Below are 25,131 nucleotides of genomic sequence, written 5' to 3' on the forward strand. Positions count from 1 at the left end.
CCTCCTGCAGGTGCCCCAACCAGGGCCCGGGCTGGGGAGGATCTGCAACTGAGGTACATGCCCTTGACCCTTCAGTCCGAAGGCCAACGCTCTATCCACTGAGCCAAACCGGCTTGGGCTGATGTGTTCTAATTCTAAAAAAATGGTTATATCATTCTATGAAAAAGAATTTCATGTTATAATAAATAGACAAAAGACAATCCAAGTAAAATTTTTTAATAAAGATAATTACAAAAGATGGAAAAATCAGCTCAGAAAGGCCAATTACTTCTTTAATAGATCAGTTTTTGACATAATAACTCACATCAATTTTAAATACTATCACATAAAGCATGGTGGAGAAAAGAAATTTTGCTTCATAATTAGAAACTCACACTAAAACTTGCCAAGAACAAAAACAAACCAAAGAAAAAAGCCATTTTGAAAATAAATACAGTCCATGCCAAAGTAGTATAAAATGAAGCCAGAAGTCTTCAAAAAGAAAACACTTTTCTTGCCAATATTTTCTTATTTTTTAATGTTTTCTGAAATTGGAGACTTTCAAATTCAAGGGTTGCTGAGCTGTTCTGATTTGGCTCTGTTAAAAGAGGCAACATGAAAGATTAAAAATGACACAGTCTCAATTTAAATACACTGACCAATCTATCGATCAGGTCCTGTACGCTCATGCCAAGCAACACGTAAGCTGATAATATGCTCTCAGTGTTTTTGGAGTACTGACTGCCTTAATCTTTCTAGTGATTTTATAAGTTTTTCCAAGTTATCCTGTAAAGGCTAGCACAAAATTACGTGGCCAAGCATTCAAATAAGCTTTCTGATAAAAATCTCCATTATGTTTTTTAAAAAAACTGTATGTTTCTTAAATTTACCCATCTCACAATAGTAAAAAGATCACATATGTAGAAACAAGCACCATGAAAGACCATTAAGTGCCCATATAAAAATAGCAAAAAAGGTATCATCTATAATCTATAATAATAAAAGCATAATATGCTAATTAGACCGGACGAACTTCCGGACAAAGCTGGGGCTGCGAGGGAAGCCCTGGTCCTGGGTGCCTGCCAGCGGGACCGGAGGGAAGCCCGGGTCCTGGGTGCCAGAGGGAAGCCGGTGCCGGCAGCCAGGGGAAGGAAGGCCTACTCTTGCACGAATTTTGTGCATTAGGCCTCTAGTAAATTACATGAAAGAATACAAATTGATTCAGTTTCAATATTAATTAGTACTGGTCTTTGTGACTTTTTTAAGGCAAGCTACATCAATGATAGATGAGTAGCTAAGCAGATGACATAAATGATGGTTAAGATGTCATATGTTGTCTTATGAGCCAACATAGATAAAATTCAGAGCATCTCATACAACTTACTGATGTTCTCAGGCTCAGTTCAGTAGTTCTCAAAAGAATACATACCCAAATAAATGTGTTTATTGTTTATATAGCATACAAAAAATTACTAGTTAAGAAATATAATTTACCCTTTGGTATCTGTTTTTTCACCACTATTATCCTTGGATTTATCTTCTTCCTTAACATCTATAAACAAAAATTAGAAGAGATTAAAACCTATTTTGAAATATAAAACACTTTAAAGTATACCTTACTTAAAATATAAAAAGCTGTCATATATATACACAGGGTCTCCCAAAAAATGTATAGACTTTACAGCTGATAGCTCAATTGATGTTTCTTTTCAGATTTAACCCATTGGAATTAATAAATTTTCAAAGTGTGTATACATTTTTTTGGGACACCCTGTATATTACTATTTATTAATTCAGTAATTGAATAAGCTTTGTGCTAGGTTCTGTGTTAAATGATAGATTCACAGTATCCATGTAACAGTACAGTCCTTGTCCTGCTGGAAGTTTTGTTTCTGTGGGAGCACAGTGTTACAGCTGGAATATGTGCTGTGAAGAAATTAAGCCATGAGAAAGAGCACAGCACTGGAAGATCAGAAAAGGTAACACGAGGAAGTGACATTTAAAAGTTTCCTTAAGAATAGCTTTGGGTGAAAAGGAGGAAGTATTTTGAACAGAGGGAAAATTTAATAGAACTTTGAGAAAAGAAGGAAGTAGTAGGTTGCTGAGAAAAACTGGAAGACCAGTATCACTGGAATATTGTCAGAAGGGGCGAGAATTAGATAAGTCCAAAGACAAAGCAGAGGTAAACCCTACTGTTTATAACATTAGTTTTTAATCCTTGTTTTCTTTTTTAAAATATTTTATTGATTTTTTACAGAGAGGAAGGGAGAGGGATAGAGTGTTAGAAACATAGATGAGAGAGAAACATCGATCAGCTGCCTCCCGCACACTCCCTACTGGGGATGTGCCCGCAACCAAGGTACATGCCCTTGACCGGAATCGAACCTGGAACCCTTCAGTCCGCAGGCCGATGCTCTATCCACTGAGCCAAACCAGTCAGGCAATCCTCAGTTTTCTATGGTAATATTTCACCTGCAGGGTGAGGGATTTTTAAAAAATATATTTTTATTAATTTTTTACAGAGAGGAAGGGAGAGGGATAGAGTTAGAAACATTGATCATGTGCCTCCTGCACAACCCCACTGGGGATCAAGCCCTCAACCAAGGTACATGCCCTTGACTGGAATTGAACCCGGGACCCAGCAGTCCGCAGCCCGATGCTCTATCCACTGAGTCAAACCGGCTAGAGGAGGGTGAGGGATTTTAACAATTGCAAGGCCCTTTAAGAATCTTATAAAAAAAGTTTTTAAAAATTTTTAAATTAATATCAGCAATATAATAAGTACAGAGGAGGTAAAAACCGTGAGATTAATCTACTATCAGGACATTAAACCGAATCAAAAGGTACTCTCATTTTTAGCTAACAGCAATGAAAGACAAATACCCTAGTGTACCCACTTTCCCATTTGAAAGAAAAAGCAACAAAAAAAGGTTTGAAAATGAGACTAAACACCAAAAACAAGACAAGAAGACCTACTGACTGAGAAAACAAACAAACAAACAAACAAACAAAAACAAAAATCCTACAGCTAAAGTCTAAGTCCTTACTTCAATCATAACTCAAATTTCTGGTGTCAATCAGTACAGAAGAGCAGAATGAACCATCACTGTATCACTGCAATACACTGGAAAGTTAAATTTATAAAATGGAAGAGAACAGTAGCCTATAGAGGAGTAAATCCATAAAAGAACAAAACTAGATGTACCAAGATATGCTATGAATTCCTAACTCTACTGAAAAAGAAAAAAAATACCCAAGAGCTAGCTTAGTGGAAAACTTCAATGTGACAGAGATAAGGTAAGGATGCTGGACCAGTATCTGAGTCAGTTTTCCACAGGCTAAAGTGTCAAAATTAGCAGGCCAGCTAAAATTCATGCCCACCACCATTACTTTTATAGGGGTATCAGGTATCCATTCAGGAAATTCACCAAGTGCTGAAAATACAGATATTTAAGACAATGCGTTCCCCTGGTCATAAGCAGCTCTATCTAGCAGGGGAATTATGTAAATCGTGTAATGAGGCACTAAATTATGATGTGTTAAATAAAATGACTGAGATATGTATAAGTGCTCTGGAAACTCAGATAAAAGATAACCGATTCTCATAGCAAATTCAATGCCCTAAAGCAGGGATCCTCAAACTACAGCCCGCGGGCTACATGCAAATACAAATATTGTATTTGTTCCCGTTTTGTTTTTTTTACTTCAAAATTAGATATGTGCAGTGTGCATAGGAATTTGTTCATAGTTTTTTTTTAAACTATAGTCCGGCCCTCCAACGGTCTGAGGGACAGTGAACTGGCCCCCTGTTTAAAAAGTTTGAGGACCCCTGCCCTAAAGCATCTATTTTCTCAATAGAGAAGCTGACAGGGCAAAGTACTATCTCCTCCCAAGCCAGCTCCTCAATTCCTTCCTATCTTTCCCGTTTTTGTTTTCTTCAAACAATTTCTGAAAAAGTCTATTCTCTGAGCTTTTCCAAAATGATCCAATTGGTCTAAGGATAATGTAACTTCTTATGTTTCATTCTCAGCAAATAAAATTTAGGGAGTTAAAAATTATTTTAAATTTCAGCTTTGCTCACAGCCTGTAAAGGATCTATAATCACTTTGTCTTTCCTCTCACCCAATCTATGTCATAGTGCAATGTTCCCTATGTTAAGCCCATGTCAACCAAGAGAAGGTAATAAGGTTTCCTATATTATAAAAGCAAATGTGACTAATAACATTTAGAGAGCTTTAAATAAAAGATAGTTAAGAGCTAAGCACCACTTATATGGGTAAAAAGGTCACCTACCTAGTACCCCCTACCTCCAATATTTGTGTAATTGACTCCAGGATCTCATAAAAACCGCACTGCTGCTTACTTTTAAAAAGTTACAATTTTATTATTATTTTTTAAAATATATTTTTATTGATTTCAGAGAGGAAGGAAGAGGGAGAGAGAGAGATAGATCAATGATGAGAGAGAATCATTGATTGGCTGCCTCCTGCATGCCCCAATTGGGGATTGAGCCCGCAACCTGGGCATGTGCCTGACTGGGAATCCAACTATGACCTCCTGGTTCATAGGTCGACACTCAACCACTGAGCCATGCCGGCCAGGCTAAAAGGCTACAATTTTAAAACACATCTACCAAAACAATAAATCTCACCAGCTTTTTTGTCTTCTGTTTCCTTCTTGTCTTCCTCAATTCTAGCTTTCTTTGCTCCTTTCTTATGATCAGCCACATTTCTACGACCTCCTTCTCCTTCATCCTCTGAATCTGAGAATTCTTCATCACAAGCTATCCGTTTGTCTGATGCTCGAACTGATATATAAAAATTAAAAACAAAGTTCTGATAAAAGTAGTCATAGGTTTTTTCACTGTCACAGCGTACTTTGTACAAATGTACTAACCGGTCACTACATTTAAAAGTACAGGATAAGAAATACTTAATAATTTTAAGGTTAGAACTTAATGCATGGTTTGCTAAATACTAAAAATTTAGCTTTGATCTAGGAAGAAATATGAAAAACATTTCGGAAATCTCAAAAAAAACTTTGGAAGAAAAAAATTATGTTCTAATAGGAAGTGAGAGGATGATGTCATTATTTAAAAAGTAAACTTTTATTTCAGAGCTGAGAGGGAAAGCAAACAAAATAAAAAAGCCGTCAACCAAATACGTCAATGTCTACACCAACAGCATACCATTAGGCTATACATCGGGCAATCATTAAGTGGATGAGACTAGAATCAAACAGAAGTGCTTCAGGTCATTCAACTCACTCTACTTTAAATAATTTATTTTCCAATTTATTCCCAAGTATACGTAAATAGATAGTTTGTGGAAACTTCTGGTCGTATACAGGGGTGGGCAAAAGTAGGTTTACAGTTGTTCACATGGAAAATACAATTAATAAGATAAGAATACTCCGTGTTTTGCATATTCAATAGTAAACCTACTTTTGCCCACACCTGTATATTCTATATATATATATATGTAAAAGCCTAAGAGACCATTATTACTGGAACGACTGGTCAGCCAGTTGCTATGACGTGCACTGACCACTTGGGGGCAGACGCTCAATGCAGGAGCTGCCCCCTGGTGGTCAGTGCGCTCCCACAGCCAACCTCCCATGGCCAGCCAACCTCCCGTGGTCCCTCCCCTCCCCAGTCCAGCAGCTGGTAGGCCCCCAGGCCCTGGCCGGCCCCCATCGGAACTGGGCAAGATGGCCCCAATAGGCCCTGATTGCCAGCCAGGCCTAGGGAACCTACCCGTGCACAAATTTCGTGCACTGGGCATCTAGTAGTCATATAAATTGAAATCACTGACACTCAAATTAGTCTTCAAGACATATGGAAGTTAAACTATTTAAGATTAAAAATGGAAGAGAGACAAAAACAATAGTGTGCTAATGAAACATGACCCATTGTGTTCTTGGGCAATTAAAACCTTCAGTTTGTAGTGTTATTTTAATAAACCAGGAAAATGTAACAGAATACACATCAAAGCATTATCTTACTAGAAATTCTCTTGTCTGGGTCTTCTCCATCTTCATCTCCACTGTCTTCATGGACAGCATCTTCTGGAATAGCTTGCATTTGGACACCAGGTGCATGAGGCAACATGCGTAAATTTTCAAATAAACGCTGTCTAAATTACACACGCAAAGCTATTAGACACAATTCATTCTCTTTCAAGTTCCTTTTAAATGTTGATGAAACACATTAAGCAAAAAACTTCATCTTTTATTTAACTTAAACCTCTGAATTAAAATAACAAATTAACTTAGCACTGATACTTTACATATTATAAACCCATCCAATCTTTAAAACTTACAATGCAGGTACTATTTCATCCCCATATTTCATTGGTAAGAAAATATAAGCACAAAGGTAAATCAGCTTGCCAAATGTCACAGATCTAGAGAACACAAACCCAGGCCTAAGTACTACAATGTCTATGAAAATACATTTTATTTCACTTTCATGTAAAGCAAGAGTATAAACTTTACAGTGCCCCTTGCAAACTAAAAATAGAAAATTAAAATATTTTTGAGCTATGAAGCCCACATATTTGCAATTATGTTTAAAAATTAAAGAAATCAATAATCTTAAGATTTCAAATGCTTTTGAAAAAGACAAAGGGAATATCTTATGTAGAAAGATAAAATGACCTACTGCACTTGGCCTTCTAAAGATTCCTGAAGTTATAGCAAATGTTTATCAAAACAATTCACTGATGTCTTACTTTATCTTTTCCATATATTCTGGAGTGTTCTGGTTTGTCATATTTGAAGGACTAATATGCAGTTTGAAGTCTGGTCCAAAATACTCAAAGTAATCATTATATGGCAATTCTATTAAAAACAATGAAATAAAATTACATATTAAAAGCTTAGTTTTCACACAAATCCATACACAAAATTCCAGATTCAACTTGAGAAATATTTCCAAAGAAAATGTTTAAAAGTGAATGCAAAGTGAATTCATTAATTGACTGCTCTTCTATTTACATGGTTTTGGAATCTAATCACCCACCCATCTATTTCTGTATATTGACAGCTCATCCAATAAAAATATAATAAAAATACTTACCATTAGGAATCTCACAATCAAGGGCAACTGCAGTCTCATATGTCCAACAGCGAGCAACGTTACGAATTGTGTATCCACCTCCCCCAAGCATCAGTAATGGTAAATTGAAAGTTTTTACAACTTCTACACATTTAGCATGACCTAAGACAAAGAGATTTGGGCAACAATAAGTCTGCATTGTTAGAGTTTGAAAAATAAAAATTAAAAAAGATAACAAGATTTTAAAAAACCAAAATGGCATTTCAAAAACAAATAATATGTAAAAATTTCAAGAAATTTCTCATCTTAAATTTTTAAAATAAAACAATAAAGAAAACAAAACTGTTTTTTATAAAAACACCTTTCACAATAATATACAAAGCACAGTAAGACATAACTGGCTAGTTTAGCAAGTGTCCCTGATAGAAAAGTCAAATATACAACTACATTAAGATCAAAATATAAATACAACACATTTTTATTAAACAGGAAGATATTATGTGATATGAAGATGTTTTATTCATGTGTAGTTACACAAGGGAAAAGAAATCAAGTAACAATGAAACATTATGCACAATGAAAGGCTATCCAACTAAGTTTAACTGTAGGTTATCTTTAGGTAGCAGTATTATAATTTTCTTAACTTATTGAAAATTATAAAATTAATACCTATTACTATTAAAAACAAGTTCAATAATTTTCTATGTGTAGAAACTCGTATACAAAGTAAACATAATATAAAACCAAAATATTTCCTTTGGATAAATGTTATAATAGTCAATAACAAGTTACCGGTAACTTCTTAGAACATCATCACTCAGACACATAAGTCAATATTTTAAAAAAGAAAAAAAAATCTTTTATTTATAGAAGCCATGCCTGTTAAAGAATTTGGAAAAAAAAATAGAAAAAGTACAAAGAAAAAACTACATAAAACTCCATCATCCAAAGGTAATTAAAAAAATATATTCCCTTTCAATTCCCTCTCAATCAATTTTTTAAAGTTTAGTGATCTTGTTACTGTATATTGTGAACATTCTCATTAAGTATTTTTCAATAGTTGTACTATATGATTCATAACTCATTTTTTATTATTGCTACTAGAAAAACATAGCTTTCTTATATTAGACTAGAGGCCCAGTGCACGAATTCATGCATGGGTGGGGTCCCTCGGCCTGGCTGGTGATTGGGGCCAATCGGGGCATCTTGCCCAGTCCCAATGAGGGCCGCAGGAGGTTGGCCGGTTGGGGGGAGGGGCCGTGGGAGGTTGGCTTTTATATATATAGATAGACTGTTTGGATGTTTTATAAGAAAACAGAAAGTTAACTTACAGACTTCCAAGTAAATATAGCTGGCTAGACAAAGAAATTTACTTATATCTCAAAACCTGACAAAAAAGGATTATAAAAGGATTTTCTAAAAAGGCTAAATTCCACAAAAAGAAAGATTGAGACAAAACAGACATTAACACTGTAAAGGTAGGAAAGAAATGAACAAGAGGTAACTGACTTTAGCAGACCTGAGAAAACTGAATAGAGGATGGCAGCAGAGAAAATTACAATCAAGTTTAAGATTTGGGATTATAAATCTTATATGCTTTATATAACTAAAATGCTATCAGTCAATTAAAATATATAGATTTATTATTGTAAGAGTAAAATGCTGCAGTTTATAATTATGAAAGCTATTGCTTTTAAGAATGAAAGCATTGAGAACTTTCAAAGAGTTAAGACAAAAAATTGACAGTTAACATATATCTTAAGAGTGCATTAGGTAGATCATTTTTGGGAAATCATATGCATCTTGAGGCAATAGATCGTTATCAACACATATGAAGTTACAATATGAAACTTGCTATTTGGCCATTGTTACTTAGAAAAGTGGCAATTAATTTCATATAGTTCAACCTAAAAATGTAGAATAGATTATACCATAATTCTAATGTTGCCTGGTATAGTAACAAGCATAACATTAAACAAAAGAGCCTTTAATATCTGCACTTATTTAATTCCAATTAGGCCAATAGTTATTCTGGAAAAGTTCTATTTGAGAATTCTTCACATCTCTGAGAGAATTCAAAGCAAACATCAACTTGTTACCTTAAAATTCACAAGGAAAACAACTCCAAAATTATGTCCAATATCCATGATGAATTACTACTGATCCATACATAATATATTAAATAAAATTTCAGATTTATTTTTATTCCTTAGAAGTCCATTCCATAATGGTCATTTTTCTTTAGTTTGGTCTAGACTTCTTTATGTTGATTTCAACACCTGGTCAAATATAAGTGTTGAAATCAACATAATCTCCTTATCTCCCACATGACTTTTCTCAGGCAGCCACTTGAAAATGTGCTCCACCAAAATGAGAGACAAAATTAAGAGGAAATAGCAATCAGGGGAGCCGATTCAACAGAGAAGCAAAGAACAGCTTACTTTCTACCAGGTCTAGAGAGGAGACTCATCCAAATAGGACCAGATCAGAAGGCTGTTCTTGTTCTCCAAGAAGGTTAAACTGATAGGAAATGACAGAATACTTGATGCATCTGAACATATGAAGCTACTTAGACACTGGCCATTTAGTAATATGTAAAGAGAAAATTAAGGAAACGAAAAACTGGAAAAAGCAAGTTATGCAATAAAAAAAATTGATAAGCTAAAATGTACTTTAATGTTATTGATGATGCTGTAAAACAGTGACTACCATACCAAAGTTCTGTTATAAATACCAGAGTTATATGGTAAAAATGAAGCTATGAGAAGGGTGTGTGCATATTAGTGATAAAGTGTGAAAAGGAACGGAATCCCTCCTTTCAAAATAAAAAGTGAATATACAAGACTAAAATAAAAAACTGAAAGTAGGAAAGTTTGCATGTTTCTTAGAGAAAGATACACACACCAAAAGAATCAACCAAAAACAATGAAAATAGCTGCCCTGGTTGAGATTGCAACAAGCTCTATAAAACTATTCATGTATGACTGCATACATAAACTTGACAAAGTGAAAAAGACCTAAATAAGACCTTACTGAAATAAGAGTAATTGTAGTTAGAAAAATCAATTTCAAACAAACACATACATAATTTTCTGGAACTATCACCCTTTAAATTGCTTACCTTTGACTGTCAGATTGAAGCAACCAAGTCTATCACCAGACAGCGAGTCTGCACCACACTGTAGCACCACAGCACTAGGCTGATACATCTCCATCACTTTTGAGATGATCTATGTACAAAATAACAAATGTTAATATTTCTAAAAAGATTTTCAAATTCATGTTGAGTTTGAAAATAGTAATACTTACAGGCTTAAATATTTGCCCATAAGATTCATCATCTATACCATCTCTCATTGGAAAATTGACAGCATAGTATTTGCCTTTTCCTGCACCAATATCCTAAAATAGAGAGTTAAACAGATGTTAGAAAATACTTCATAATAAAAAGTTTGACAGATTTTTTTAAAATTAAAATATTTTAGGAGATTAAAAGAACAGGTAACAAAAAACAATTCTGAATTCATCATGTGGTTGAGAAAGGAAATAATACAGAATAGAATAAGGGCATATTTTAACATTAATAGACTGCTAATAAAGCTGAAAAGAACCAATTCCAACAAACTTGTAATGATTTTGGGAAATTTAACATAAGCAGTTAAAAGGCAATATTAAGTTACATATTACATTAATCCAAAAAATTCATCATAAACAGAGAATGTAAGAAATTTTTATGAGTAAAACTTACAGAAGATACACTCTGAGCCAAAGGACCCTGTCTCCGTAATGCAGAATCCTTCTTATGGCTCACAATCTGGCAGACTTTATTGATATTTTAATAGCTTCAGACTAAAGCATCAAAATCTCTAATTGGGTTTGAAATAAAATTCTTTCTACTTGTTCAATAAGTACCACTCTAGGCACTTAACACCTCCCAAAAGAAGCAAAGGAGAGAAGTTGATGTCTAGATTCCAGCTATACACACACTATACATATATATACACATATACATACTTGTATATGTATGGATATATACAGGTATATATGGACATATTCCTAGAAGAGATGGGATAGGGGACATTTCTACAAAATAGTGCTTTAACAACACCAAAGGATTGGAAATGACTGATTCTTATGTATTTTAAATTATGTCTCAATAAATATGAATCTTTAGGGTTAACACCTGTACAAGTTCTTCCCTTATCTCTCATGGAAAGATCCTGCACTAAAAACACAGTTGGAATATACTCTGACAATAAGTACAAGTTGATTAGGAGTTATCACTCTAGGTAGGCAACTCAGAGCTACTGCTTCTGTTGGACCAAGCTGTGTCCCTTTCATTTCTTTCACCACTGCTCTTTTATCACACCTTTGTTTTATTCTACTATCTAGTCACTACTAATCTAATAAATGCAAGCAGGGTTTTAACAATGATCTAAGCTCAGAGTAGCCTTTTCTGATTTACAATGAACTGTCAGGTAGAGAAGGGAATGTTCATTAAAATAACATCCAAAGACACACTGAAGTTTCACAAAAATCCAAATACAACTACACATATAATGTAATGATTGACTTCAGTTTCCTTACAAAATTCCTTATATCCAAAAGGAAAAAATTATGAAGGCTTTTCATATAGTGGGTATAAAATCTTAGTGAGGAAGAGATGTTCAAAGTCATTCTTAAATATTTTTAAAACATGCATTCTCCAACAGCTTCAATCATAATACTGACAAAAAGAAAACAGAGACCTCCATTTGCCATTTCTGAGATTAATTAGGATTACATTACAAAACCACTATCCTTCCTTAAGCTTAACGCTGAGAAGGCTTTAATTTCTACTGGGATGCAATGACTGCAGACAAATGAATTCTAATGGTTTAGAGCAGTGGTTCTCAAATGTTAATGTGCAGAATAACCCTGAGACCCGAGGAGATGTGCTTCTAACAAGTTCCCAACAGATGCTAATTTTGCCAGGTTAAAGGATCATACTTTGATAACCATTGGGTCTATAAAATCAGACCAAGTGGGGAAAGGCATAGAAGTAGCTAACTGGCATGTAACTGAAAATATAAATTTGCAATTTTAAAAACCACATAATTTAAAATGAAATATATTGACTTCCCACCTACTTTTAAGTAAAAAAAAAAAAAGGTTTCACCATCACAACTATTACTGAAAGAGCATCATCAACTTGTAGTCAAATAGTGAAAAGCCACACATTTGAATACTTTAAGGCCACACTAACCTTTTGGTTGGCTAATGATATATCGATTTGAAAAATAACTTTAATAGTTTAGAATTAATGTTGAATGCTACACTAAAAGAAATCTCCCCTATAATCCAGACTGAATGAAAAAGTTGTTTACATTTCTGAATTAAACTTCAACAGGCATGTGTGAACTCTAATGAAGCAAAAAATTTCACGAAGTTTGTAGAAACAGGATTTGATCATTGCTTTTTACATTCATGAAATATAAGAGTGCCAAATGAAAAAAGATAATAGATATATAATAGAAATAATTAACTTAATGTAATAGGTGGGATAAGCTATGGTATTTTCTCTTCTGACAAATGCCAGAAGCCTAAGAAAAATAGATTAAAATTAGACCTATTAAGTCAAGACCAATCATAAAAGGAGAATAGTACAAGAACCTAAAAAACTTAGTAAATTACTTTATTCTAGCAATCTTTCTAATCAATACCAAAGTATACTACCAATAAGTAGGTTTTGAATATTCAAATTAAACCTCAAGAAAAGTGCTCCATGCTTTGCTGATTTTCAAAAATAGCTATTCAACCAAAGAAAATAGTTGAGCAAAGGAAAGTCCTGTAAGGTATCATTAAATTTTTACTTATAGTATGTGAATTCTAGATGTTATAGCATATAAAATGACTCAACTCTGCATATAAGATTCAAGTTAGTGTCTCAGGAAAATATTAGTTCAGGTACAGGATTACTAGCCTCTCATATTTATCCAGACAGAATTCAGTCATACCCTTAAGTCTCCTGTTCCAGGAAAGTATTCCCCGTATTTATGGAATGATACAGTCATTACACGATCTGTTGTATAAAAAGCTTCTTCAACACCATCACCGTGATGGATATCAATATCAATATATAAGACTCTCTGGTGATACCTGCAAAGAAAGCCGTAACTAAGTTATTTAAAGGTTTTAAGATGGGAAGAACCACCATGGATTTAGAAAGCCTATTTTTGAGCTCTTAAATGCCAGAAGGCTTAATCCCCTTTCTTACTTTATTTCTAAGAGACCATTCAAATATCTGTACTTATAATATGATCCTGGACTAATATCCTTTAGTCCAATATAAGTGAGAAATTGTACTTGCTGTGAAATCTGTCCTATTCTATGAGCTTAAAAAACATAGTAAATACACATTTCTTTTTATTAACAACTAAAGAATATACAGTAGGTCCTCAGGTTATGTTGGAGATCCGTTCCTATGGTGCAACATAACACGATTTTCGCTGTAAGTCGGAACCCACCTACATAAGCACCTACATCACTCACATGGAACACATACACAGCAGTAATGAAGTTAAACAGTAAAAAAAATGTAAAAGAAAGATAACAATTCCTGACCTTTACTTGTGGTAAATAATAAAAAACATAAAGCACATATGTACATACATCGAAATGACAGAATTTTTTTTTTTTTATAAATAAATGGGAGATGGCAACGTAACCACGAAATGACGTACGTCGAGTGTGACGTAACCTGAGGACTGTCTAATGATGGCAAACCTTTTGAGCTCGGCATGTCAGCATTTTGAAAAACCCTAACTTAACTCTGGTGCCGTATCACATATAGAAATTTTTTTATATTTGCAACCATAGTAAAACAAAGATGTATATTTTTGATATTTATTTTATATATTTAAGTGCCATTTAACAAAGAAAAATGAACCAAAAAAATGAGTTCGCATGTCACCTCTGACACACGTGTCATAGGTTCGCCATCACTGGTCTATACCATATTTAAGATTGTTACTTTAAAGCATCTCTCTAGTAAATATTCAATCTTATAAAAATAGAGTTTGGGAAGGCCTGGGGCAGGGGCAGGGGCAGGAGGGGGTCAATAGGGAATAAAGAGGGGAACATCTATATATATAAAAGCAAGTGACCATTAAGACCGAATGACCAGAACGACCGGTCGCCCAGTCGCTATGACGCGCACTGGCCACCAGGGGGAAGGCGCTCAACGCAGGAGCTGCCCCCTGGTGGTCAGTGCACTCCCACAGCCAACCCTCCGCGGCTACTCCTCCCGGCCGACCAACCTCCCTGACCCTCTACCCCCTGACCCTGCCCAGCCTCTCGCAGTCCCTTCCCCCTGACAGCCGGCCCACCTCCCGGGGTCCCTCCCCCCTGGCCGGCCGGCGCCCCAATAGGCCTTGATCACCAGCCAGGCCGAGGGAACCCACCCGTGCACAAATTTGTGCACCAGGCCTCTAGTCTATAATACTTTCAGCAATAAATTTTTTTAAAAATATATTTTTATTGATTTCAGAGAAGAAGGGAGAGGGAGAGAGAGATAGAAACATCAATGATGAAAGAGAATCATTGATTGGCTGCCTCCTGCATGCCCCCTACTGGGGATCGAGCCCGCAACCTGGGCATGTGCCCTTGACCAGAATTGAACCCGGGACCCTTCAGTCCACAGGCCGATGCTCTATCCACTGAGCCAAACTGGCTACGGTAAGATAAATTAAAAAAAAAAAAAAAAGGTTTGGAAATTTATGGGCCACAGCCTAAATTTGGCCAATGGCCTCTTTCTGTACCACCTTTCAGATAAAAATAGTTTTTAAAATGTTTTTTTCCGCCTGGCCAGCGTGATCGACCTATGAACCAGGAGGTCATGATTTGATTCCTAGTCAGGGCACATCCCCAGGTTTCGGACTCGATCCCCACTGGGGGGCATGCAGGAGGCAGCCAATCAATTATTCTCTTTCATCACTGATGTTTCTCTCTCTCCCTCTCCCTTCCTTTCTGAATCAATAAAAACATACTAAATAAAAAAAAATAAAAAACAAAGCAAGGATTTCAAGTGGTTTCCTGGGCTCTTGATCAGTCAACTGACACTGCCCAGTTATTTATTTGGGGAGTCAATACCAAACTTTAAGTGACTGAAAAAAATCAGCCTCTATAAAATAGTATGCATGGAATAACTACAGGTAACACATTTAAAGGTGAGAAAACACTAATTCACTACAATTTTAAGTGGAATCTGCTAAGACATGTTACAATGAATGGTGGTTAAAAAAAAAAATCTAACTCCAAATTCACATATACCTTTATAGATATCTCTCTCAAGCTGTAGTCAAGGATAACTTTAACACTAACTCCTTTAGCAACTTAAGAGTAATAATACCCATTTTTAGATAACAGACAGCCCCATTCTACAATAGCTATGCAGTTATCTACATTTAATTCAATAGCTAACCAAATTTTCTTTAACACAGATTTCAAATATTTGCCATCAAAAGTTAAAACTTATAAAATGTTAGAAAATAAACTTCCAGGGTCAATGTCATTTTTCATTAGTTGAAACTATAACTCAAATCAAAATTGCCAAACAACTTCTAATATTTTTTAAAGGGGTAATAATCGGGAGTTTTAGACACTTATATGCATTTCTTAATCTTAAAAATCGAAGGGTTGGACAAATTTCTATTATTTCTAAAATGGTCCATAATAAATCCATTGAAGATTCACCATTAACCACGTTCATGTGATTATTACTTTTGATGTTGTTTTAAAAAAACGATAGATTTTTATCATTTTAATTAAAATATTTTTTCATAGGAAAAATACCAACACAAATGAACTTACTTTAGTAATTCAAGGATGGCAAGCACAATATCATTAACATAACAGAATCCTGATGCTTCTGATTTCTTAGCATGATGTAATCCTCCAGCCCAATTAACAGCCATATCAGTTTGTTGTCGGTTTAACTTCACAGCTCCAGCTAAGAAACAAGACAGGATAAAAATTTTAAATGTTTAAAATTTAAAATTAGAAAAACTATACAAAAACCCTATAAGAAAGAGTATGCCATAGGTAAGCCAAGAGTATCCTATATAATAAAAGGGTAATATCCAAACTGACCCTAACAGCAGAACGACTGGGAATGACTGGTCACTATGACACAGACTGACCACCAGGGGGCAGGTGCTCAATGCAGGAGCTGCCCTCTGGTGGTCAGGGCGCTCTCACATGGGAGGAGCTCTGCTCAGCCACAAGCCAGGCTGATGGCTGCCAGCACAGTGGTGGTGGCGGGAGCCTCTCCCACCTCCTCAGTAGTGCTAAGGATATCCAACTGCAGCTTAGGCCTGCTCCCCACTGGCAAGTGGACATCCCCCAAGGGCTCCCAGGCTGCCAGAGGGATGTCTGACTGCCAGCTTAGGCCCGATCCCCTTGAGAGAGGGCCTAAGCCAGCAGGTGGTCACCCTCGAGGTGTCCCAGACTGCGAGAGGGCACAGCCCGGGCTGAGGGCCCCCCCCCCCCCCCCCCCGCCAAGTGCACAAATTTTTGTGCACCAGGCCTCTAGTAAAATCATAAAAGGCAAGAGTCATTGTTCAGTGTTCTAGGTTAGCAATTTCTCCTTAGGAAAATAAATTTTTTTCCTACAGCTTTGATCTGATTAAATAAGAGCATATATGGAAAGTGGTGGTAACAGTGGTAGTTAGAGTAACACAATGGTAGCTTGAAGAGAGGAAGGAAAAAGAAGTCTGCAAGTGAAAATGAAATGGCAGTAAGAAAATAAAAAATAAAATAAAAAGCTGGAGTCATTATGATCATAAAACATGGAAGGTTTTTGATTTAAACAAATAACCTAAAAGACACATACCATGTTTAAATCAACTTTAAGTCTGACTAAATGAGGACACTTACCAACTGAGCCACCAGTTGAGAGCTGACAAAACTCAAAGAGTCCATCAAACACTGGACAATCTTCTCCAACATTAACTGTGAAAGATGGATCTCATTAATTTCAACCCATTCTGTGAATTACTAAAAGCCCTTTCTTACATAAACCATTTCCTACAAATATTTTATTTGATGCAACCATAAAACATACACATATCATAGTAGTGATGTAAAGTTTGTAATTTAAACATATAATTTATCATTTTATCCAATACTAGTGACCCCGTGCATGGATTTGTGTACAGTAAAAGGAAATTAATTAGAAGGTGACTGGTGGGATGGGACTGGGCGAGATGGGCTGGACACGCCCTGGAGCCAAACTCCCGCAGTTGGACTCCTGGACTGAGAGAGGGTGCAGGCTGGGCTGAGGGACCCCCCCCCCCCACTGAGTGCATGAATTTCATGCACCAGGCCTCTAGTAAATAACTAAAATAGTATTTTATATCAGGAAAAATCCCATATAAAAAACCCCTAATATGCAAATTGACCGAACCGGTGCTATGACGCGCACTGACCACCAGGGGGCAGACGGTCAACGCAGGAGCTGCCCCCCGGTGGTCAGTGTGCTCCCACAGGAGGAGCGCCACTCAGCCAGAAGCCGGGCTCACGGCTGGTGAGCGCAGCGGTGGTGGCGGGAGGCTCTCCTGCCTCTGCTGCAGGAGGGCAGTAAGGAGCAAGGGGTCCCGGACTGTGAGAGGGCACAGTCCAGGCTGAGGGACAAACCTCCCCTCCCGTGCCGTGCATGATTTTCGTGCACCGGGCCTCTAGTATAATTATAAGCTTCTAAAAATACTCAATTTTAACTAATCAATACTAATATAAACTTTTAACAAGAAACGTACATCTCTGCATCTGCTTACTATACTCAGACATGTTATCTGGTCTTATTGAACGTAGAAATTTGATGTATTCATCACTGTGGTATTTTGTCATTTCTTCAGCAGTGGCTTTATGGGGCCTCTGTGAAGTAAAATAAATGTTAGAATTGTGGAATTACAACTGGTTATATCAGAGTTATCAAACACAAAGTACACAATTTCACCTAACAGTCATCTCAAAAGAATTATATCTTCCAGAACAAATTAAATTCCAAAGCAAATCTAAATTTGTACATGCAGGTTTTAGGAAAATAATCCATTCCAAAGCTAATTCATACTACTTTAAAAGCATTAGACAGGTCTAACACAAACTAAGACTTAATCACTACTTTTATTTTAATGGAAATGGGTCAACCCTTAGAAATCAAATCCATGCTCATAAACACTCCTTTCCTATTTCCATCATAAACCTGCTCTGTATCCACTGATTTTATCAATGAAGTCCGAGAAAGAGACTCATTCTCCATTTTAAGTCTTTGTTGACAATCTCTCTTCCTTTTCCTAACCAAATCATTCTTATTCAGAAGAACTATTTCATTTATGACATACTTCTTCCACAAGGCTTTCTGATTGAAAGTCTCATCCAACTTCTCCTTTTCTCTAAATGTCTATATCCAAAGAAAATAACTCACACATATTCCCTAATATTGTTAACTGCTTCCCCAAATAGATAAGAACTGCTGTGTCTTGTATCTGTTTATATACACTCCCATCTTTATCTATAAAAACATTTAAGGCAGTTGTTGTAGCTTATGTTATTTTGTACTCTGCTTGTCCACCAACAGTGTTCATATACCAATAAATATTTGTAGGATTAATTTCCTCTGTAATTACAAAATTAATTTCCTCTGTAATTACAAATTTATTTTGTAACAGTCTCAAATCAACTCTTCACCAGCATAGACAGATCAACAATTATTTAGCAAAAATATGTAGTATGCTGAATGGAGTTGTTCTCCATAAATGCAAAAACCTGGAGTAGGGAAAACTGTTTTTAAAAATGTTGATGGGCCCTATCTGGTTTGGCTTAGTAGATAGAGCATCAGCCAGCAGACGAAAGGGTCCCGGGTTTGATTCTGGTCAAGGACACATGCCCAGGTTGCAGGCTGGATCCCCAGTAGTGGGGCGTGGCGTGCAGGAGGCAGCCTATCATTGATTCTCTCTCATCATTGATGTATCTATCTCTCTCCTCCCTTCCTCTCTCTGAAATAAAAAATATATTTAAAAAAAAATGTTGATGGAAGAGAGAAAAAAGAGACTGTAGGTCCCACACTGTAAATAAAACAAAATGAAAAGTTTCCATTTTCTTCTAGACCTTTTCATCTGCTAAATGTCCTCCACCAAGGAGAATAATAGTAGTTAAAAAAAAAATCAGTGCTGAGTATTTACCAAAAGGTATACTCACATATATTTCCATTTTTCTATATAAGCCATAATTTAGCAGCAAGTTATGGGTCATGCGGATTCTATGAGGTTTCATAGGATGGCCTTGTCCATAGTAATAGTTTCCAATATCACCTAAAAACAGAAGAGACAAAATGATCAATACAAACAACAGTATGTTCACCATTAAGAAGGTATTTACCTCCTAAACAAGATTTACTTAAATTCCTAAATAATATTAGATGTTGCAACTTTCAAACTTTGAGAAAACCAGGATACTATTATGCACACTTTTAATATGCTGACAACTCCATTAATACAATATTTATAGATTAAAGCAAGCAAACTTTTCTGATTTACAGTTTAATAAAATTTCTCATTAGTATTAGCCCAAATGAAATGCACTTTACTCACTTACAAACATAATTTCTGTTCCTTAAAGTGATACCTGCTTTTAGTATTTGTTTTTAAATTCAAATGCTTAAGGTAAATTCTCTGGTATGATTTGCGTTTCCAGCAAATATGTATTATTTCTTGGATGATTTACTGGTATTTCTGAAATTCCTTATAGTTAGTATCAGGGCGACTAAAATGTTTTATACCCATATCAGTCCGTAAGGGAAATTTTGGTAACTGAAATGTGGATCAAATGAAAGTTTTGCTCTGATGATATACTCGTGACATATTTCAAGGTAATAAGGGTATTTTGTCTTATTCTTCACCATTGAAATTACAATTCCTACCCTATCTTTTTATAACATCTTAAAACTTATACATAGATTTATTTTAAAATAAACAACTAAACCACATATTCATCTACAAAATTTCAATGCAATCAATACTTTCAGGTAAAGCTCTAGTGTTTCTGTAATAAAGTTTTAAGGAAGCCTCATATATATACTATTTTTCTAATGTAACGGGCATTTTTAATTTTTACTTTTTAGAGAGAGAGAGAGAGAGAAAGACAAATTGATTTGTTCTTCAGTTATTTGTGCATTCATCGGTTGATTCTTTTATGTGCCCTTACCAGGGACTGAACTCACAATCTTGGTGTACTGGACCAATGCTCTAACCAACTAAGCTACCCAGCCAGAGCTGAAATGGACATTTTTTATAATAGCTTTTATGAAAAATTACTTTTAGTAGTAATTCTAGTTTTAAATAAAGCAACTCCAAAATTTTGTTAGGAGAGCCAAGCTGATTTTAATGGCTTCAAGTCATTCATTTCAACATGGGTTTACATAATAAAAACTAAGAATAAATAATGTCATTTACTCACCTTTAGGATCAAAAAAATCTTTCAAAATCCCGCCTAAACACACACCTTTTTGTTTGTTTAGTGGAAACTGAGAACTCAAAAAAACTTATTTCTCTCATAACTTTGATAATAGTCCATTGATTTTGTTGCTATCACACCTCTAATTTACTTAACCCTTCGGTTTCTAAATAAGCTCTCTTCTGAAAACAATTCATATATACACCGTCATACGGAAAGCCACCTTTCTCAATGCAGGTGCTAACAACAAAACTAAGACAATATAGACAACTAGCAAAGCAGGGCAATGTGGATGTGAAATGCCTTTGCATTTATCACAATCTACCTTCCAAGGAAAGCTCGTGTCCTACAAGGTGGCAATATATATAGTACCTTGAAATCAGCCTGATCTCAATGAATCTTAGATATGAAAAGCCCAACAGAGTTACAAAGCATCATATTTACAAGTTAATGCAAGGAAGGTATTTCTAAGTTACCATCGCCACCAATGATGATCACAAGAGAAGAATAAAACTCTAGTCTCCACATAACTTCCACCTACCTCTGTGAAGAATTACTAATGTGAAATGTGTATCTTAAGATCAAATACTCTGATTATGGACATACTGAAAATCCAATGAAAAGCCAGCAATAATCTAATAATGGTAAAGACCCCAATAATCTGTATAGAAGGTATAGTAAGTACTGTTGCAATTTCTCAGCAAGCATGTTTTTTTTATAAAATAATGGTGACAGCAGTAATTAGCATTTAATTAATGGAATAATTTATTTTTCAATCCCCACTGAGGACAAGCTTATTGATTTTAGAGAGTGGGGAAGGGGGAGAGTGAGAAACATTTGGTTGCCTTCCCCCTAGTGCCCTGACTGGGGATCAAGCCCACAACCCTTTGGTGCATGGGATAAGGTTCCAACCAACCAAGCCACACCGGCCAGGGCAGTAATTAGCATTATTGAGTGCTTACTAGGAGGCAGTATTCTACACACTTCACACGTACTATCTGTTAATATTCTCGACTCTATGATGTAGTAATTATTATTACCGTTCCTATTTTATAACAATGAAGAAGGGTGAGATGTAGACTAATCAGGTAATATTGTCAAGTCACAAAGCTAGCAAGCGGGAGGCGACCGGGCTGATCAAGGGAAGGCGTCGCCCCCATCACCTGGCTGCTGTTGCCACTCGCAGCCACCGGGGCTCACGGCTGCTGGGGTTCACAGCTGCCTGAGCCCCGGGCTTCGCAGCTGCTGTGGCTTTGTCTGGATGGACAGACTTCTGGAAGACGTCGCCTTAATTAGCATATTACCTTTTTATTAGTAAAGATGGCTTTTCATTCAGCTTATTTAAATGGTCAGTAATATAATTTGGGCATTTTATTTACTTATTGTATTTAATATGTTTTTTAAATTAATCCTTACCCAAGGATATTTTTCCCATTAATTTTTAGACAGAGTGGGGGGTGGGGGGAGAAGAGAGAGAGAAACATCTATTGGTTGCCTCCTACATGAGTGCACTGACCATGGCCAGGGATCAACAGAGCCTGTAACCAAGGCACGTGCCCTTGACTGGAATAGAACCCAGGACCCTTCAGTCCATGGGCCAATGCTTCATCCACTGAGCAAATGTCATCCTGATTTTCATCAAAATAATCAAAAACACTTTACCAGCTCAGCTGGTGTGGCTCAGTGGTTGGTGTTGACCTATGAACCAGGAGGTCATGGTTCAATTCTGGATGAGGGCACATGCCTGGGTTGTGGGTCAATCCTCAGTATAGGGGGTGTGTGCAAGAGGCAGCCTCTCTCATCATTAATGTTTCTATCACTCTCTCCCATCCTTTCTGAAATCAATAATATATTAAAACATACATACACACACACACACACACACACACACACAAACCCACCCCTCTACCAATGAAGTAAATTATCCAGAAAAATTAGCTCAAGGTGGCTTCTTGAATCAACAAACTTTGTTACTGTGCCATAAAGAATTAGTTATCTGAAAAGATACAATACCATAAAGAATTAGTTATCTGAAAAATTTTAGAAATCGCTCTCTTCCAGAAGTTATCAGTATGAAAGTGGCTATTAAGGTCTATAGTCTCTTATCCAAGTCGTTGGGACTACATGTATTTCAGATTTTTTTCAGGTTTTATAAATGTAATGTTACACCTGCCATTATTTATGTGATGTCCTGGAATCTGGACAGCATTCTATAATCACACTTTAATATTTCTGCAAAAATTCTGTAAATATTCACAATAAATGGAGTAAAGATCATAAATATTAATTCAGGTTAAGCTTTTGATTCCAAATGAGTCCCCCCTCCCATTTTCAGATCATTTTGGATTTCAGGAGTGTAAAATATACCTTTACCCCTAAAGAAAAGCTGACTAAAAAAATGATTCAAGAAAAAGATTTTTAAAAAAGCTACTGTATTATTTTTGCTTTCCACAAACTACTTAGTCCACTAGCATCTTTAACACACTGGTCACTACTCCTCCTTGAATCACTGAGTCTTGACTTTTACTGAGAGTACCACTTTCTTGGATTCCACCCCTACCCATAGCCAGTCATCCACCAACATTCAAATATCAGGGTTTCACCCGTTCGTTCATTCATTCACTTAACAAATCAAGAGCCTACCATGTGCCAGGCATTATTCTGGGTGCCTGGGTAAATCAGTGAACAGGAGTGCTGCCCTAAATCGTCTTCTCTCAGGAATGAATCACTTAATTGCTCAATCTAGAAACTTTTAAGTTATTCTTTATTCTGTACCACCACTACCCAGTTCCTACACCATTACCAATCCATCAACAAGTTTTATTGGTTTTACTCACCCAAACCTTCCTTTAATGTATGTGTCCGTGTCTGTCAGCTGCAACCATTATATTTTACTAGAGGCCCGATGCACAAAATTCGTGCAAGATAGGCCTTCGTGCCCCAGCTGCCTCAGAGCCCCGGCTGCCGGGGACCTCGTGGCCCTGGCTGCCTCTTGTCTCTGCATCCCCCCCGCCCCCCCCCCACCTTGGCTGGGTGCTGCTGTCCGAGTCCACTGCCACACATCCCCAGTTCCCCGGACCGCCACCCCCCTCTGCGGGGCGATGGCCGGGCCCCCCAACCAATCGCACTGCACCCGCCTTGGCTGGCTTGGCGCCAGTGCGTGTCATAGTGAGGTCATCTGAAAGGTCGTTCTGCTGTTTGGTCGTTTTACATATTACGCTTTTATTATTATAGATGTAGACCAACATGTATTTAATTCTTGCTTTCAGTCTTACATTCTACCACTCTTTACCATCCTTTCTCCACTTCAAGAGTTCTCTCTCTTAAAAACCTTCAATGGCTTCCTAAATCGCTTACAACAAAGTCTTGTGTGGTGTGGCCCTTTACTATCTAGCCTGGCTCCCCATGGTTCCCCTATGTCTTCCTCTTGGCCTCTTTTTGGTTAAGTGCACCAGGTTCTTTCTACCAGGCCAGGGCAGTTTGCAATGTCTTATGTAGAAAAAAACTCTTTTACAGCTAGCCCATTCTCTTTCTTCAGGCCTTACCTTGTCTGATTACCCTATAAAGGTGTCCTCTCTAACCATCTAACATACACTCTTTTATTTCCTTCTTAAGACTCAAATAATCTTTTGTCTACCTGGTACAGAAATACCACTTGGTATTTCTGAACCCAAAACTGATTTCATAAACAAGTATAAGCCAACTGCTATTAAAATAGAGAAATAAGACTTATTAACCAGTATAAACATCCTTATACCTACTTTTAAATCTGGTCTCATCCATGTTTCAATACTATTATGATTGCTACCTCCCTCCTCCCCAATTCCAGCTGTTTCCTTTAAGGATTTGTTAATAGAAGCATTTAAAGTTTTGTTAAAGGGAAAGAAATAACTACTAAAAAAATTTTTTTCTGGTAGCAAAGGAAATCTTTTTGTAGCAGTGAAAATAGGCCCACTCTTGTGTCAACAAGGGGGGAAAATCTTTAGGCACCAGCTGTTAACCTCTCCTGCTACAATAAGCTAGTCAATGTGGAAAAGGATAAGGGGTGGACTGAGGTGAACAGGGATATCAATCTACTTTCATCGTAAAACAGACAAAATGCCCCTCATCCTACCTATCTGTAACTTGTGGTAGGAAGAATTAGAATGTTAGTACTGATCTCTATATAAAAACATAAGGAATTAAACATTTATTCATCAATAATTTAAAACTCCTTTACTTTTAAAAAATTTAGATGGTGGAGGTATAGGCATAAGCAAAACAGACTCTGATATCATGAAGCTTTTACTAGTATCCATGAAGGAAGACAAGTTAGGCGGTACTAGTGACAGGGAGAAAACCAATATTGGGGTTAAGCCTCTCTGGTAAGGTGAAATTTGAAGGAAGTGAATAGTAAAGAATATCAGGGGGAAGAGGACCCAAACATAGGAACATCCCAGTCTTATTTTAAGTGTTATGTTCTACTATCATTAAATAATGATGTGTAATTAAGACCACTGGTATGTATGAACTTCTGTAATTCACCCAGCACATTCTGATTTACTCCCAGAGAAATGATTACCTATTTTATGGATAATAAAGATTTATAGTAGAGCTAAGAAACCAAG

At 36.4% G+C, this 25,131-nt stretch overlaps 1 protein-coding gene across 2 annotated transcripts in view; it reads right to left on the reverse strand.

The window, feature by feature from the left end:
- Nucleotides 1–200: 200 nt before the first annotated feature.
- The window catches only part of HDAC2 (histone deacetylase 2), a 29,439-nt gene continuing 4,508 nt past the window's right edge, over nt 201–25,131 (reverse strand). The window contains exons 2-14 of one of the 2 annotated variants that reach the window (XM_023750141.1): nt 19,271–19,383; nt 17,830–17,947; nt 16,952–17,026; nt 15,887–16,025; nt 13,033–13,174; nt 10,346–10,438; nt 10,158–10,266; nt 7,058–7,198; nt 6,711–6,819; nt 5,983–6,113; nt 4,631–4,786; nt 1,474–1,531; nt 201–577 (exon numbers count right to left, since the gene is read on the reverse strand). In XM_023750141.1, coding sequence (XP_023605909.1) covers nt 547–577; nt 1,474–1,531; nt 4,631–4,786; nt 5,983–6,113; nt 6,711–6,819; nt 7,058–7,198; nt 10,158–10,266; nt 10,346–10,438; nt 13,033–13,174; nt 15,887–16,025; nt 16,952–17,026; nt 17,830–17,947; nt 19,271–19,383 — 1,415 coding nt within the window. In that variant the 3' untranslated portion in view covers nt 201–546. The remainder of the gene's footprint in view (nt 578–1,473; nt 1,532–4,630; nt 4,787–5,982; nt 6,114–6,710; nt 6,820–7,057; nt 7,199–10,157; nt 10,267–10,345; nt 10,439–13,032; nt 13,175–15,886; nt 16,026–16,951; nt 17,027–17,829; nt 17,948–19,270; nt 19,384–25,131) is intronic. The other variant, XM_023750142.1, reaches the window with a different exon arrangement.

The sequence above is a fragment of the Myotis lucifugus genome, unplaced genomic scaffold (genome assembly GCF_000147115.1).
Source record: "Myotis lucifugus unplaced genomic scaffold, Myoluc2.0 scaffold_11, whole genome shotgun sequence".
NCBI lineage: Eukaryota > Metazoa > Chordata > Mammalia > Chiroptera > Vespertilionidae > Myotis > Myotis lucifugus.